This window comes from Cottoperca gobio, chromosome 3, assembly GCF_900634415.1.
Source record: "Cottoperca gobio chromosome 3, fCotGob3.1, whole genome shotgun sequence".
NCBI classification, from domain to species: domain Eukaryota; kingdom Metazoa; phylum Chordata; class Actinopteri; order Perciformes; family Bovichtidae; genus Cottoperca; species Cottoperca gobio.
The window spans coordinates 16234513-16252393 of NC_041357.1; the positions used below are offsets into that span (position 1 = coordinate 16234513).

Consider the following 17881-nt stretch of genomic DNA (forward strand, 5'->3'; position numbering starts at 1 on the left):
TGCCTACTGCCAGGGGCTATTCTGTATAGGTAGTACTTTTGATACTTTAAGTACATTTAGTTGATTCCAACCTGCGACCCCTTCCTGTCTATCTTTTCTATACAATATAATAAAACTACAAATGCAAATCTTTAAAAAGTACATTTCATTGCAAATTGTTCCACACTTTACTTTACTTAAGTAAATGAGCTAAAAACTTCTCCCTTATGACAGATACAAATGTAAGACTAATATAAAAAGCTGTTTTAAAAATAATAACCAAACCATGTTATGGTTTTCTTGGCAATGTACACATACTCTGCCAGCATGAGATACAAATCTCTACAGATCTATCAGTGCTGACTGCCATGTTCTTCCTTCTGCTCGTTCCTTTGAAAAATAAATGACTAATAATTCACAGAGAGGGAGAGTCGCAGCACTGCTGAACATAGCACGGACAAATTAAATGTTAATATTCTGCTTAAACATCTCAACACAAGGGTGGCGCTGCACACTTCTTCAAGCCTTATTACAATCTATTTGTGCTCCTTTGGCTCCACTGCTGGGCTGGATAGACACCTTGTTATAAAGCGGTGTCATTGTCAGAGGAAATCCAATCATTGCTCAAGTGTTTACTTTATTTTATTTGTTATTATTATATTTTTTGTTTAGGGTTTACTTTAAACCTGACATCCTGCCTCCACTTTTTCATAGTCTGAAAATAAGGCTGTTGCTCTCGGGTTGTTGATTTGTTTATGCATGTTTACAGAATTCCTCATAAATCCATAATCATCCTCTCAATGTTATTTCTCTGCATCTTTATGAAGCAGGTGTTGAAATGTGGACAAGCTCGGGCAGTGGATGATGATGGCAAAGACGACTAAGCCTCTTAAGCTCTGTGCCAGAAGGGAAAAATGTTTTTCATCACAGTGATGATTTTGATAATCTGCACTGGATTGAGACCAAGAAGTCAGTACATTGTATCATATTTGATTGTGTTCTGCAGTGAAATAAAACTTTCAGGAAAAGATGCAGTATGTACTGTATGCATTGTGAAGAAAGAAACAGCAGAGAATTACTTTGAACGTGAGCATGTTGATAACTGATATCATAAAAGCTCTGATGAGTCTTTTATTGTCTGCCCTGCTCTTACCACATCTGTTTAGTCTTGAACATTATTGTCCTTATGGGGCATTACCACCTTTTAAAAATCCCCTCTTTCAGTGACCATCTGCTTTTATGAGGCCATTGTACCTCTTAGATAGCCAACTTTTCCATGTGTCCTTATTACCTTCCATAAAACTCAAATATTTAAGAGGTGTTATAAAAGTTATTTTGCCATTTGAGAACTTCTGATATCTACTTGGCATTAACGGGCGTGCATGATGCAGTAGCTCATATGCACACAGAGCCACTTAGCTTCGGAGGGAAATGATCGGTACAATATAACACGCTCTTTACAACCCTAATAATGTATTTCAGTGAATGTGAGATTGGTGTCATTTTGGGCATCAGTATTAAGAGGCGTGGCGCCATATGCTGGGACTTAATGTGTAAATGTGTTTAAAATGCTGTTTATATACAGTTTGCTCGGGATGTTTACAAATAGTTTAGTTGTGGCCATCAAAGTGAGGCTGGTGCGCCGTCCGGCAGGTTATAGCAACAACAACAACAACAGACAAGAAGGCACAATAAAGCTGTTCATTCAACTAATGATGGACTCCTCACCTTTTAACATTTTGTAATACCACCTGCTTACACCAACGTGTGCTGGTGGCATAGTGTTTTTAATGAGGGGATTGGTGAAAAAAAAAAATTGTATTGACTTGACCCCTGTAGTTTGAGCATACTGTCTGTTCTACGCGCTCACACTGCGCTCCTCTACTCTTGGGGCTCGGTGCCATTTAAAGAGTGTGTGTCGTAATTTCCCCAAGCAATGCACGTCGTAAAAAAAACATGAAGGAATTAACAAACCAAGCACCCCTCCTAAACTGTTGTGTCATTGTTAAAGAGAGCTAATAGGCGCATACATCTGAAGTTAGAAGCATTAGAAGTGTATTCTAGTGAATAGCTCGAAGCATAAACAATGTTTGATACATGTGGCCATCTAACACTGTCCAACTCTTTCTCTTCCAAAATATTGTTGTATTACTACTAATTGACAGCATTCTTCCCAATCCAGGAAGCTTTAAGATCAATATCAAGTTACATTTTATTTGTAGTTGTGGGGACATTTATTTTGGACTCTGCATTGCAGTTCCACAATACATGAACAAATAAACAGCACGGAGTCACAACACTATCAGAACACGCGCATCATGAAACCACCAATCATAAAAAGGAAGACATTAGATAACATAGTTTGACATTTCTATCCTGTTGAGAAGTTGTACACAAGAGTCCCATGTTTAGGCTAGATAAAGACGATTATAGAAAGCAGGGTACGGGAAACATTGTGGTTTAGGTTAAATATTGAAAAACTCATTATGTCCTGTTTTGTTGTTTAAGTTGATGTTTACATTATATTTCCCTACCATAAACAAACGTTAATCATGCTTTAGCTGCCCTGAGAGGATATTGTAGGAAAAACAAATACGATGCATACATTTTGCAGATGCTTTCAATTTAAACATTTCTCTGTGATGTTCCATGTAAAAAACAACCCAGTAATACGTGGGATATTATGTTTCCTGATTAGTGCCGGGAAGGATGTGACATCATCTTTTCTCAACGGGACCACGCCCACTTTAAATCAGTGAAAAGAGCTCAGACACGAGCACAAATACAGAAATCTACCAATTAAAGTAAACCAAACTTTTCCAACTTTGGCATAATGTTTTTTGTTTGTTTTAAGAAGCAGACTGAGGAAAAAAGGTTTCATGGTCCTTTTAAAGACTTAAAAAAAAACATACAACTTAGATAAAATCATTGACTTAATTAAAGAATGTTGACTAAAAGTTACAAGAAATACCCTTACCTATACATATACATAAATATAAACATATAAAGATGTTATTGTCACAAATTCTTCCCCATCAGGAGAATGTAGATTTGCATCTATGGCCGACCGTGCTTTGATCTACTTTCTTTTGATGTCAATATTTCCTCCATCATTTTCTCAAAATGGTTGTTTTCTTCACCGCCGTTAGAGTGCACCGACACATTCTGCCTTTTATTTTTCCCTGTCCTTCAGAACTTTGTTTTTATGAATCTATAATTAATCCGCCTCCTCAAAGAGATTGTCCCAACATCTCAGCACAACAGTGTAAGTACAGGTTCCTGACACAAAATGCCGATTACCCACCGACCAACTACCAGACCATATTAATTACAGCTGCCACCTTGCTCAAACAGCTCTGTCTGGCTAATTCCATAGTGTCCTTTTGGCACAAGTCAATACGACTTCAAGGCTCAGGGCTTCCTAGTAATTGGAACAAACATAGCAGTAGTGATGTTTGGAGCTAAATCTTTGCCAGAGGCACTGTTGACTGCTGTTGTATTATCCTCTTTGTCACAGCTCTCTGTGAAGGTACACATTTCTAGATACACATACTGGCAAACCTTGTAATCCTGATTATAATAATCCTTTATGAAAATACCTTATTACAACCTGTCTGTGAAAGTTTTGTCAGTCATTTATTTTATCTGATTCATGAATTTGTGCACAAATAAAACTGACATTCCTCAAACAACCTCTTGACTTAGTGCACCTATTGTGGAATATAAACATGCACTTATTTACGGCTGGAGGTATGTAAATCATGATGTATTATTTAATTACAGTGTTGCAGAGTTGATGTGTTTATTACCATATTAACTTTGGGTTATTGTACCAAACAGATGTTTGTTTGAAGCATGGCCCTCTTGTTGATTTTACACATTAAACTGCATATGTTCCATCGTCTTGCCTGAAGTGTTTTCTGTCCTTTTTGAGTGAACAGGCTGCTTTGAAGTGCTCTGCAATGAGCCAGAGAGACTTGTTTCCTCGGTGACAACGGGAAGGCAGGTATTGCCTTCTAGCCTACTAACCGCAAGTCTGCTTTGTTCCTCACTCAGCCAACCATGAACAGTCTGCATGGTCTACCTCCTTCATATCCCGAGCCACTGAGCTTCTCTATCCATAACATTTTGATGAAGGTGCTCTCAGGAAAAAATGGCATTCTGCATTTATTTTTACACCGCTGTGTAAAATAACTTTGATTTTAGATGAACAGAATCGGGTCTTGCCTTGTTGTTACTTTTACGGTTTTAAATTGCCAGATTCACATATTACACTCAAAACAATTTCATTATCACCATAGTAGTTATACATGTGAACTTACAATTAAAAGACATATAGTATGACTGCGAATAATTAACAGGCATGCTCAGCTGCAGCCCATGAGTGATACCTCTAAGGCAGCAGGAGCATACTAATAGATGTAAAACAGTGAGCAGTCTGTGAGCTGCTAGTTAAACGATGTGAACATTCAGCAGCCTTCTGTAAATTGCTTACAGAAATCACAACGAGCTGATTGAAATGTCGCGTCTTAGTTTGTAAACGTTGCTTTTATATTAAGCAATTAAAAACAATGAAAAGCTTTGCAGAGCTTTATAGGACATTTCAGCTCATTGTTCAGTTGTCAGGAAGCTCTTTTGAGTGAAAAAGTTCTGAAAAGCTACAGTACATCACCGGCTCAGCATCAAACACCAGACAGACGCAGTTAGAGGCTAGCTGGTGAACATAGTGGAGCATTTAGTAGCTGAAGAGTAAGATATTTCCCTCAGGAGTTGACAGAGACCAAAAACAGAGTTTATATTGGACTTTAATTCATCAAAGTGTCCTAAACACAACTTAAATTAATGTTAACGTTGCTAGGTAACTGCTGGATGTCTAAATAGGGAACTGTTTGCCAACAAGCTCATCTCATCAACTCAAAGCTGTTGATATTTCAATGTTGTGTTGACAGCTTGTCAGCTGCTTTAGTTTTAACATTCAGAATGTATAATGCAGATATTATTATTATATCACCACAGCAACAACATTTTTTAAGTGTCCCCTGGAAACTTATTTGTGTAGCTTGCCTTTCTGTAATGGATTGTGTTCTCTATATTTGCAAAGTTTTCTTAATTTAATTATGTTTTGTCGCTTTGGATGTGTTTTCCTTAAGTTGCGTTGTGTGTGAAATACATGCCTAATTTCAAACCGTTCCTCGTCACAGCCCTAATCAAAGAGGTGCAGGTAAGATAATCAAACCTAAGACAAAAATATTAGAAATGGAAAGTATTACATTCGTCACAGTAACGTGCATCCATTTGAATTTTGTTTTACACAACCACAGTATTACAGTTCTGTTACAGTGAGAAGGCGCAATGCTCCTCCTGAGCTATGATCAGAGTAAATTACTTTGACGTACCAATCCTATTCTATCCTGAAGTCTAGGGATAAGGCAAAAGAGGCCTCAAATGTCTTTGTTCCAGAAGTGAAGGTTTTGCACTTACACACAAATATAGTTGGATGAGATGGGGATAAAAGCCAAGAGTAAAATGATTGAAATTTTCAATCTAGAGCTGAACAGCAGTATGAACAGAGATGAGATGCAAACCAAGAATCCCTTTGGGGGCAAAAGATATGGATTACAGGATCCTGCTGCTCGTCCACAGAGACACGGGCAATCACTCAGCTGTTTGAAATCCTCTTGTAGTTTGTGCTTGATGCTACTGTGTGCTTTTTGCTCACCTTATAGAATATATGATGACTATGATCAATGTTGTTTTTAATCTATGAACACCTTTTAAGGAGCAGACCTTTATTTTCTGGGGATGCTCCCAGAAATTGTTTGTGTTGCATTGCCAGCCCTGCAGCATGTTACAAGAGATTGTATGTGCTTCAGGTTATGGATCCTAGTGGCATAATGAAATAGATTGCTCACTGAGTGCAAGAGGAGGTGTGTGTGTGTGTGTGTGTGTGTGTGTGTGTGTGTGTGTGTGTGTGTGTGTGTGTGTGTGTGTGTGTGTGTGTGTGTGTGTGTGTGTGTGTGTGTGTGTGTGTGTGTGTGTGTGTGTGCAGATATTGTAGACTGAGTCAAAAGGTCTGCATCTGTGGATTCATGTTATATTTTATATGTTCTTCAACATTTAACTGCACCGAATTATTGCATGTCTGTGGTTTCCACAATATAAAACAGCTTTTGGTAATAACACTTTTTTTTTAATGCAGATGTGTGGCAGTACATTTTGATTTGGTGGAGCTGGGCACAGATGGCTCTGATGTAATCGCTTCAATCTGTTATTAATCACACTGTACAGAAAGGAGGAAAAAGACGGCAGTAAAGGTCAGCGAGAGGTGGTTTCTGCAGTATTTGTTACATATGATGGTGTCTCATAGCTATAAGCAACCTATGAAATTATCAAAGACTACAAGTGGGTGTGGACAGTCATTTCCCTTTGCCATTGACCTTTTAACTACATTTTTTTGAACAGGTATACCCTTAACAATTTATAGTAGTGCCATACCCAACTAGGACTATCTTTATTCCAGTTCTTACAAATACAAGCTCCATCTCAGCAGGTGTGTCCAGGGATTAAACAAAGCTGGAGGCAGCAGGATCATAGCTCCAGTGTACACGGTTCAGGTGCAGTTTAGTCCCAACACATCAGCCTCAAGCCGCAGGCACCTGCTGCAGCGAGCAAGCAGGGCCTTCACTTTCACACTTAGATTTTGGTCGATGCGCACAAGAAGCCAAATTATTCAGGTAAATCGTGTTAGGGCAGAAAATCTGAGAACTTGTTGACATGCACTGCAGTAGCCTTACTCTAAAATCAATCTTGCAGCTGGTCAACCCACACGATGTCTCCAATCTCCTACATCCACTCTGCTTTGTATATGTACAGAACCTTTACCTAATTTATGGGAGATGTTAAACTCAATTTTGGCTGAAGAAAGTTCAACCCACCAACATGGTTTTGATCGAAGGCGGTTTACTTGACCTCATGAGTATGATGCTTCAGTTTAAAGAGTTTCAGTCACAGTAACTGTATCAGAGACAATGCTCATATATCCACATTCAAATATAAAATTGACTAATTTCTATGCAGTCACTTTGCCAGAATGTTAAAATGGCTCAACAATGCCATTTGCAACAATGCAAAAGAGAAGAGTCTCAATATTTAGTGCACTTTCACACATCGCATTTACATTTACCATTATAAATATGATGCAATAAAAAACAGATTTATAGAATCCAACCAAACAAAGCTAAAAACCATTAAAACCCACAGACCAAGAACTTTCCACAGAGCAAAGCTAGCAACTAAATGTAACTTTAAAGTGCGATGATACAGAGATGACCCCCTCCAAACTCCCGGGAACATCACCAGACTCTGGCAGTATTGTTGTTTTTGAAATTGCAGGTCATGTGACGCGCTTTGGCCTAGAAAGATATGTTCCCTTACACAACCCTTAAAAAAAGAGACGGCTGTATAACAATGAAGAAAATGTACTGAGCATCAAAAACGGTTCTGAATTAGTCTTTGTATTTACACCTTTACAACCACTATTACAGTGTCTGTTCAAAACGTGCCTCTTTGGAGCGGGCCGATTGCTTGCAGCTTTCTCGAGAACCGTTCATCCAAACAACTTTCTTGTGTCCTGAGCCATACACATGCCAATTGTTGTTAAGAAAATAACATAAAAATATGTCCTGTAGATCTCCAGTACGAGCCCAAAGAAAGCCAGCAAGTAAACTTGAATAATGTCTTAGAAGATTGTGTTTTTTCTCTCTTTTATAATGTCCTTTGTATATATCCCCCCAAAAATGCTATTTTGTGACTACAACTTTGGCCATCTGCATCTGCTCTATAAATTATCAAAGCACTGTTATTGTAGACAGATTTAAAATGTTCACTTTAATATTTAATTTGACGCTGCTACCAGAAGAAAGTCAGCCAAGACGGAGAGGACAAAGGCCACACAAAAAAGAGAAGAAAGAGCCAATAAGGAAAATAGTGGCGATAACAGACTAACTGCTGATAAAAAGTATAAAAGCACACTGAATGGCAGCTGTATTTTCTGAAACTAATCACATTTAGGAGTTTCGATTTGCAGGAAATTAACATCAAAATTACATCTCAAGGACCCAGACATCCTGACTAAATTTGAATTCTGCCACCCACCTTTTCTTTTAAATAAATGAGACACCGAGGCTTCCTGCACTTTATTTATTCATACTTTCTTTTCCTTTCTGACCTTGTATAGCTTGAAAAAGCTGATTTGTGTTGGCTGCTACACACCAGTCATTTAAGCAACTGATTTTTTTTATGTTTTATTGTTAATTCTAGATTCAAATATTTAAATTTAAAGAGACATCCGACCTACATGCACACAAAGAGCTCAGCAGGTCTTTGAGCAATGACTGACTTTACCTTGATCTACTAGTTTCATTAAATGATATGCTGGAGATTGAGATGTGAAGGAATTGTGCTCACTCACAGGCAGCCACGGTCACAGCCATTACAGCTGACAGACTGCATTCAAACTAAAGAGTGAGGAGTCCTTGAGGGGAACTGAATCCTATTACCGAGCAATAACAACAATGAACTTCTTTGATACAAGGATTAATGCCACATATTGAAACGTTAAGGCACAAAGAAATTAATAGTCGAGTATACTGTACTCACAGTTTTAGAGAGCGCATAAAATATAGTTGATATATAGTTTTTATAAAACCATACGTGCACTGTGATAAGAAGCCTTGCAGCACTGCAGCAGACTCACAGCTGCTCTGCTCAAGTCATGTTTCCCCCACATCACAAATCCCACTTTAACACGCAGAGTATGCCTGCCAATGAATTATGCCATCACCTTTGTGTGAGTTCAGAATATTGATCAGCTTTTAGTATTGCTCCACAAGAGAAGAGGAGGTAATAGATTTTATTCAGTGTCTATTTAGTTTTTCCAACACATTGCCGGTGTATTTCGCAGTGCTGGTACCGTATTTTCCGCACTATAAGGCGCACTTAAAAGCCTTTAATTTTCTCAAAAAGCGACAGTGCGCCTTATAATCCGGAGCGCTTTATATATGGATTAATTCTGGTTGTGGTTACTGATCACGAAGCGATTTTGTGTGGTACACGGCGCTCTGTCAAAATGTTTTAGTACGACTTTGGTAAACTACAAAGCCACACCGCTTGCAGCATTACGGCTACCGTAGTCCGCGTCGCGGAGTAATACATACTGTGCTTCACCATAATATTACAGTGTGTGTGTATAAGGACCCCAAAATGGCACCTGTCAAGAGACACGCTTACGACGCGGACTTCAAACTCAAGGCTATCAGTCACGCAGTAGAACATGGGAATAGAGCAGCTGCGAGAGAATTCAACATTAATGAATCAATGGTACGGAAGTGGAGGAAGCAAGAAGATGACCTGCGCCAAATAAAGAAGACCATTTGGCGGTATCAGACTGTTTTTTTTAGGTGTTACAACTGAACAATGTTGAGAGTTATTGTGAACACGTTTAATAAAGTTTGACTGACTGACTTATCTGACTGTTTTGTTTCGCTTAATGCACCTTATAGTCCGGTGCGCTTTATATATGAAAAAAGATCGAAAATAGACCATTCATTGACAGTGCGCTTTATAATCCAGTGCGCTCTATAGTGCGGAAAATACGGTACTCAGTTCCATATATGTATAAATACTATGGCTCTGATAGTTTAAAACATTTACAAGAATGGTGTGATGAATGTGGTTTCCCGGCAGGAGGGTCGTTAAGTACGGCACAGATACGGAAACTAGGCATGATTTCCAATGCTATTTTTAATTCTGCTATTTCATACTATTTGTAATGCTACTTCACACTCATTTACATCAACACTGTGATTATTGTACTGTAAATGCTCTGTCTAATTTTGTACACATTTTTATGTTTTTGCTGTGAAGCACTTTCTTGTATGAAAGGTGCTATACAAATAAAGCGTATTATTATTACACTACAAACAAAAATCCTGCTTTTAGAATACTACTAAAGTACAGTAATATTATCATATAAAATGTACGTATAGTTATTCTTCCTTTACAGCACATATCCCTATGCGTAGCTAGACAGTTAGCTAACATTCAAAAGTCCTCCAATAAAGATGCAAGGTTTGCTTTCTTGACTTTACTGTTCTTCTTTTAGTTTGTAAAACTGTAACAATACAGAAATAAAACACATATAAGTATGCAGGCTTTACATAACATATAAGTAGCACTGTACAAACGATACACATACTACTATTAAAATAATTAGCTATCATTAGCATCACTATTAGCTAGAAATAGCACAGATCACCATTAGCTAAATTAGCACTAAACTAAACTAGCTTCAGACCAAAAGTTACAAACTTCAAACATTCTGCACATAACACATCCAAATTGCACATGAATAACTCACAGACAAATAGTCTCCAAGGCTCAAGCATCACAGATACAAACACAGTTTACATGGCGTCTCTGCTCCAGGTGTTGATCTCCGTGCACTGTTTACAAAGATCCTCGTAAAGTAGAGAGCGCTCAATCTAAGCGCCCCCAGCAAACCAACAAACCAAGGAGCGCTCACTCTGAGCCAAAAAACATGTCCCAACTCTATAAACATAGAAATAGGCAGCACAATAGTATTAAAAATATAGAAAATTGCCACCTGTTACAGATATTTTCTATATTGTAAAGTAACTAGTACTTTATTTCTAAACAAAACATTTTATTGTGAAAATCTTGAACAATAAGTAATAAATAAATATAATACAAAATAGTATTGTAGCTTACATACATCATGAATTATGAGATTATGTATGTGCTTTTAGTACCTACTTAAATGTAATAAAGAAAGAAATATTTCCTTTCCATTTGAAATGTTACGGAGTAGAAGTCTAAAGTAAAATACTCTTTAGTAAATCTACTTGGATACTTTCCCTTACTGGTATTTCTCATGGTATGCTTTAACATCACTGATGGATATATGAAAATACTTACAGAGCCCTCTGTCTTTTGCACTTTGTTCACAGCTACACCCTCCGTGTGGTCGGCAACGGGATCAAGGCTCAGAGTGCCAACCCTGAAGTGAAAGTGAAGGGAGCAGACCCTGTCATAAATCAGATTATTGACAAACTGAAACACATCAACCAGGTGAGCCTCTACAGATTTACTGTATGTACATTATACACTTTCTCTTTCTATATTACCCTCCCTCATTCTGTCAAACATATGTTAACTGTCTCCTCTGGCAATCTGCTAATTCTCTGTGCATCTTTGTTAGTTTATGGCACATTAAGTATCTCTCGTTAGCTTTCAAGGTACACAGAAACAGCAAGCTTGAAAAGAAACGACAGCTCACAAAGCGGAAGCCCCTTACTCTTTACCTTTGAATAATTTTATCATCTTTCATATTCCCAGTAAGTACCGGGTAATAGAAAACTAGTCTCTAATGCTAAATCATCCCCAGGCTATGTAAAAAAATCAATCATTACACGTTTAGAAACCCATTTGGTCTGGTTTGCGTGTCTTCACATTTACAAAATTATTTTTTTGCTCTTTGTCAAAATCAATGTAACTTTTCTATCACCCAGGCTGCTTTTCTGCATGTTTGTGCTGCTGTGGCTCCTTTCAGTGCTGTTTATCTCTCAGTATGATGAGATTAGGGCAGTTTACGGGAGCACTTTCTCTTCTGTAGCTTCAATAACAGCTGCTGCAGCATCCTCTGGGTTGTTGCACTGCAGCAGCAGCTTCACATGTCTGTTGCTTTGGTATCCCAAGTGGCAGGCTGAAGGCCAGGTCATCTCTCTTGACCTCTTGCTGGCACCCCCTCCCTGACTAATTCACACCATCTGTGGGATGTCAGAACACATAAATCTATATCATAACCATTTGAGAGCGCCTGATCTGCTTCATTGACATTCATTGTGTATGTCTCTCTCGCCTTCTGTGCTTTTATGCCATCTGCGTCTTAAATGTGCTTCTTTGTACGTCTTGTGGTTCTATGAATTTATACGGAAATACAGAGAAAGACTGTTTTATGAGTTTGAATACTGAGAAATTCTGAGATGCTGCTCATGATTTACTGTAAATACTATAAAAAGGATCATGGTTGTCAGATCAGCAGAGATTATGTAAACATTTAAAATCTTCTGAGAGCAAGTACTTCAGGGAGTGTACCTTAAAACCCTCTGTTTATTTCACCTAATATTTTACAAACATATTCACCTCCGTTTGTTCTGTTCATCTCCTTGTTCTGCCAACTGTTCATTTTAATAAAAACATTTTCATCTGCATCATTACCTTGCAACCTGTTCCTCCAGTCCTTGCTTACTCTGACCTTGGTTACCCCCGATTCAGTAGTCGGTGATTTACTCATCCCTACTTGTAGGGACTTTGAGATTTAACTTCATTATTATGATCAACTTCAAGACATGTAGATGAACATCTTTGTTCCACATTTGTACATTTGAATATGTGGTTCCTTAAACCTGCAAGATTTGTTGGCCTCTTTAGGTCAGCAGAAACAAGTTGTGATCAACTTGAGCAAACAGTTTCTTATTATTATTATTATTAACAAATCCTGCAGTTCTTTTTTATTACATGGACAAGTATTAGATGAGTACATTTAATTTTCCCAATGTTTTCTGACACTGTTAAAGGTTTCTTAACACTGACAAATGTCCTTAAAAATCTAAAATGTCAATACATTTAAAGAATTTACTCAGCAAAGGCAGCATGAAATCATGATCATGATCCCACCTCTCAGTGAGTTGGTCCGACCACAAACTATTCTGAAAAGACATGGTCAGATTGCCAAATGTTGCCATTATTATTATGAGGTGCAAAGATATAAAGAACTAGCAATCAGTTCAATAGGCTGTTAAAATACTTTAACAGTTGGTTGGTTGGTCGGTCCACCACTAGGATCCAGAATGAAACATCTCAACAGCTGTGGATTGCCATGACATTTTACACAGACATTAGACTTTGAACCCTGACTTTTAATATTGCACTTACAGAGGTCAAAAATGAAAAATGGTACAGATTTTCATAGTTCCCAAATGATTTATTCTTATAACTTTGGTGATCCTTACTTTTCCTCTAGTGCCACAATGAGATTCACATTTTTGGTTTTAAATCAAATGATTCAACAACTATTTGATGGATTGCTATGAAATGTGGTTCACATACTCATGTCCCTTTCAGGATAAACTGGAATAACTTTGGTCCCCGGACTTTTCATGTAGCGCCATCATTAGTAAACATTGTTATTGGTCCAATACTTTGGTTTATGACCAAATACCTGCAAATCTAACAACATTTCCATCAGCGTCTGCTGTCTTTAGTGCTCAGCACACAGCATGCTGAGCTGAGATGGTGATTATGATTGTAAACTCATCTTGTTTAGACCTGGGGTGCTAGTGAAATTTAATACATAGTAACATTAGTTCACACCTTAACAGATGGCACTATCTTCTCATTAGAGCCCTAACAATTATCCAGCTATAAAACACAAATTTAGCATGAGTATGATGACATCGTTAGCATCATAAGTTGTCAAGGCAGCTGTATGAAATCACTGAAATTTAAGACCAACCAGCATAATGTGTTTTAGAGCTAAAACACAAACTTAATATTTTATATTATTATATATTAGTAAAAAATACAAAAATCCCCCATCTAGATAAGAACAAAAAGATAAACACAATAAAATGCTATCTATCTATCTATCTATCTATCTATCTATCTATCTATCTATCTATCTATCTATCTATCTATCTATCTATCTATCTATCTATCAATTATTTTTTGTTTATGTTGCTTGTTAATAATAAAATTAATAATAATTCATTATTCTCAGACAGAGATTCTGCCTCTCTCTCTGATAGCCCATTGTAGAGTCTGAATGTAGCCACTTTCAAATCCTGTCCAGAAGTGATGGCTTGAGGTGTGATGGTGCCTTCAGTAGTGTTCAAAACACAGTTTTTGTCAAAAGAAAAACCCTCAAATATGTGATTTTTGTAGATTCAACATTTGCCCTTTTACACAAGTGCTGTTTGGCAGATGCTCATGGTCTGTGCCAGCACTGCCTCCAGCAAATGAAGACCAAAAACAAACACAGATACTGTGCCTGTATAGTAGGATAAATAGTGAACCTTGTCTGTTTAGTATGTAGTCATGATGGTAACCATCCAGATCTTGTGTTCAATGAGCTGTTCAATGCTGTAAGTTATTTCACGGTCAAGATGTATAACCAAGAATTAATTGTAGCAACATCTCGAGTACACTTGTGCCAAATTACACTCCATCACTGGGTCAAAATGATTCTCAAAGGGAAGTGCTTTGTTGTTCTACTTGTAGCCTCATGTCAGTTACATAATGCACTGATACCCACAATAATTTATCACAGTGTTTATTTTATCACAGTGGCTCTTGCGGATTAGAAACAGTATTTGTCCTAACAACACGAAAAAAAACACGGTTTCTTACTAGAGAACAGCATTTGTAGTTAGTGCAAATGCTAACGTGGTCGTGTAAATAATGACAGGCAGAATTTGTGTGATGTTGTTGCAGTTCTGTTAAAAGTGTCTTTTGTGATTTTACACCAGACGCCAGATCTTAGCGGTAGCCTATGTAGTCCTAAGGGATACCGTCGTGTCCCATGTTTCGATTCATACTGACTGTTGATCGGCCGTTAATAAACCAGCTGTTTGTTTTGATAGATATTTGGTAAAAAGTTCACAACATGATTGGTGTGATTTCAATCATGCACGTCTGCACCGCGTTCCGACTGCGACGGAGCGATTCGCATTTCAGAAGCGTCTCAGAAAAGTCGCGGAAGCAGCTCTCCGCTTTGTTTCGGTAAAAATACACGCCTGATCTTTTTTTGACAGTGCTTCGGGGTGTTCCACAGAGCAGATCTAGTCCGACAGGAAGTGGAACGGCACCCAGTCAATTGTCAAAATAAACACCGTTTGCAGACTCCCAATCGTATCAATTCACTACAGCCTCAAATCTTTGATCCATGTTGTTCATAACTGTAATTTTAATGATATTCACTTTGTCTGTAGGCCTGATAGAAGCAAATATCAGTGAACAATGACCAAATCAACAAAATCTGCGATGTGTTGGCCAATCAAATATGTCAATCAATAATCAACAATCAAATACTTTCCAGATCTGTAAAATCATGTCTATAAGTAATACAATCTGTTGTACAGTGTTTTGGTGTCTGATGAGCCTTTAATAAATATTCAAACTGCTCAATTACTCAAACTGGACCCCCTGGCTCATACTTGAGTGTCTCATTGGTACCTTAAACAACATGAGTATACTGTATTGTCCTTTTTAGAGTAAAAAAAAGTTTATATATTATGTGTTTTCAGACTAGAAGTCAACATAGATGAAGGTGAAATGTTACAAGTGTTGTGTCTAACCCTTTATGTTGTACATCTCGTTATATTCATTCAACAGCTTGTGTGTTCACAGTCCTTGAGTCTAGTTTGCATTATCATCTCATTGGGACTTGATTTGCAAATGGGTCTAATTTGCAAATAGTTCTGATTGGCATCTCATTAGCCGGTGAAGTGCGGCACAAGTGTCAGCCTCTGTGTATGACCTGAATTTTCATTTAACATCCATTTACAACTCTCACTTTTTATTCCTCTGCCGTGTTCAAGGTTCAGACATGTGTATTCAGTTCAACTTTCCGTGTGCCTCATAACGACTGGAAGGAGGAAGAACAATCATGTCATTCACTGACTATGTGGCTGTTTAAGATGGAAACTGGGGCTTGAGGAGGATTAGTGGGTCATGTTCAGATTTAAAATGCAGCCACTGTTAAATGGTGATTCTTTAAACTTCAGATTTATAGCATTTATGTGTGGGAGACGAATACTGGAGGAAGTGTGTGTGTGTGTGTGTGTGTGTGTGTGTGTGTGTGTGTGTGTGTGTGTGTGTGTGTGTGTGTGTGTGTGTGTGTGTGTGTGTGTGTGTGTGTGTGTGTGTGTGTGTGTGTGTGTGTGTGTGTGTGGATAGGTGGGTGGGTGGTTGGTTGTGTGTTTATGACCGGCAAACATATCAATTACATATACCAGTGCACATTCAATTGTACACATGAGTGACCTTGTGCACAGCCGCGTGTACACCCCACAATATATTACTTCTATAAATCACTGGTATTGGTGCACCTCATTAATATGATGAAACTTACCTTAAAGTATACGTGCATGTGTGCATGAATGGCAAGTTGCCTGTTTGAATGGCTGGAGAGAAAGTGTACACTGAAATATTGTATGGATGAAGGCAGAAGGTGAAATTCTATCATCTCTAAAGACGCTTTTTTAAAGAGGCATTTTTATCAGGATAAGAATGATGTGTCCATGCGACTGTTGATTTTCATGTTTTTCATGCACATATCAGAAATGTTCTTTACTATTTCCATTTATTTGCCCTTGACCTTGACTAACTGAAGTGCAGAAACCAAATGGAAATGTATCATTACTATTCCACAGCTGAGGCTGCAGGAAAACACAAAACAGCAGTGCAGCTATTGACAAATTCATCATGCAATCTGAGTGTACAAACTCTAGATTTCATCATCTTGCTCATCAGCAGCTCTTTCCTATGAATTATTTGTTTGCTCCTCTCCTCCTTGCCTGTCCTCTCTTCTTGATGTGGTAAAACCCATCAAGAATCTATAAGTAGGCCCTGTCCCTGTGTCTCTCAATCAAAATCAGGAGCAAGCAGCTCCTCACCCTGTCTGCCGGCTGAATTATTTACCAGTCATTGATGTGGTGGTTGACCAGCAGTTTTGCTTTTGAATTATTCATGCCCCCCTCCTCTTAGTGCAGAGGATTAACACTTAGAATATATTCACATTTTATTTGTTTCGCTCCTAAATGGGCATACCGCATCATAACATTTGACTGTTTATAGAAGTGCAGTTAACAAGAAAAGTAACAAGTCTTGATTATAACCATCATTCTGAATATTTAATATTCAACACACCACACCAGCTGAACTTACAAATTCAGTTTCTTCGATTAATTCATGTTGGTATCCTGCAAGGAATCTTTCAAGTCAGACATGTCAGTCCTGTGCAAGCAAGTCTTAATTGGAGACGAATCCCAAAACCTGCAGCATAATAATTTGATTTTTTTAGCCCACACTCATTATGCCATTCATTATACCCATAAGCACGGAAAATAAAAACATTCAAATAAAAAATCAAGCTAAGCTGCATACCTGTAGATAACAACTTTATCTTAAATCATCGCATTTACTTATCCAAGATTAAAATCCAGTTTGACACAGAGGCAGCATAATCCTCTGTGTAATTCGCCATAAATTGCAGCATTCAAGTTCTACAATAATACAAAGTCACATTAGAGTATTACATCATTTAACATGTTAACAACCTTTTTTCTAAAGAATTATGTTCATATAGTTACTTTTTGCTTTGAAGTGCAATTCACATCAACATATCAGATGAAACTTAATTTTGAACATATTTGCAGAATGTTCAGTCATTTTTAATTTTTTGCTAATATCACCAATGTAGTTTACTAACATGCTCACTGTGAACGTATCCACTATGTTCACTGTTACGTAACAAAAAGCAAAGCAACATCCTTGAACAGTTGGATGCTGTAGTTGTTTAGAACAAGAGTAAATCTAGTATTTGTTAAGGACTATTTTAAACCGTGGATTAATACACATTTTTTGCTTTAGAGATTTAGGGCAGCAGATTGGTGTATGTGATTGTCTCAAAATAAACTACAATGTCCAGTTTTATTATAATGAAGGAACATGTGTTTGTAATAGTTTCTGGACACGATGTTGCATAGAGGAATACGTCAGGCTTTACATGCGTTAAGTACCTCATTGTTGGTTATCGGAAATA

At 37.7% G+C, this 17881-nt stretch overlaps 1 protein-coding gene across 1 annotated transcript in view; it reads left to right on the plus strand.

The window, feature by feature from the left end:
• The window catches only part of gpc5a (glypican 5a), a 110831-nt gene that overhangs the window by 45097 nt on the left and 47853 nt on the right, over positions 1 to 17881 (plus strand). The window contains exon 7 of the mRNA XM_029454366.1: positions 11007 to 11127. Within this exon, the coding sequence (XP_029310226.1) occupies positions 11007 to 11127 (121 nt within the window). The remainder of the gene's footprint in view (positions 1 to 11006; positions 11128 to 17881) is intronic.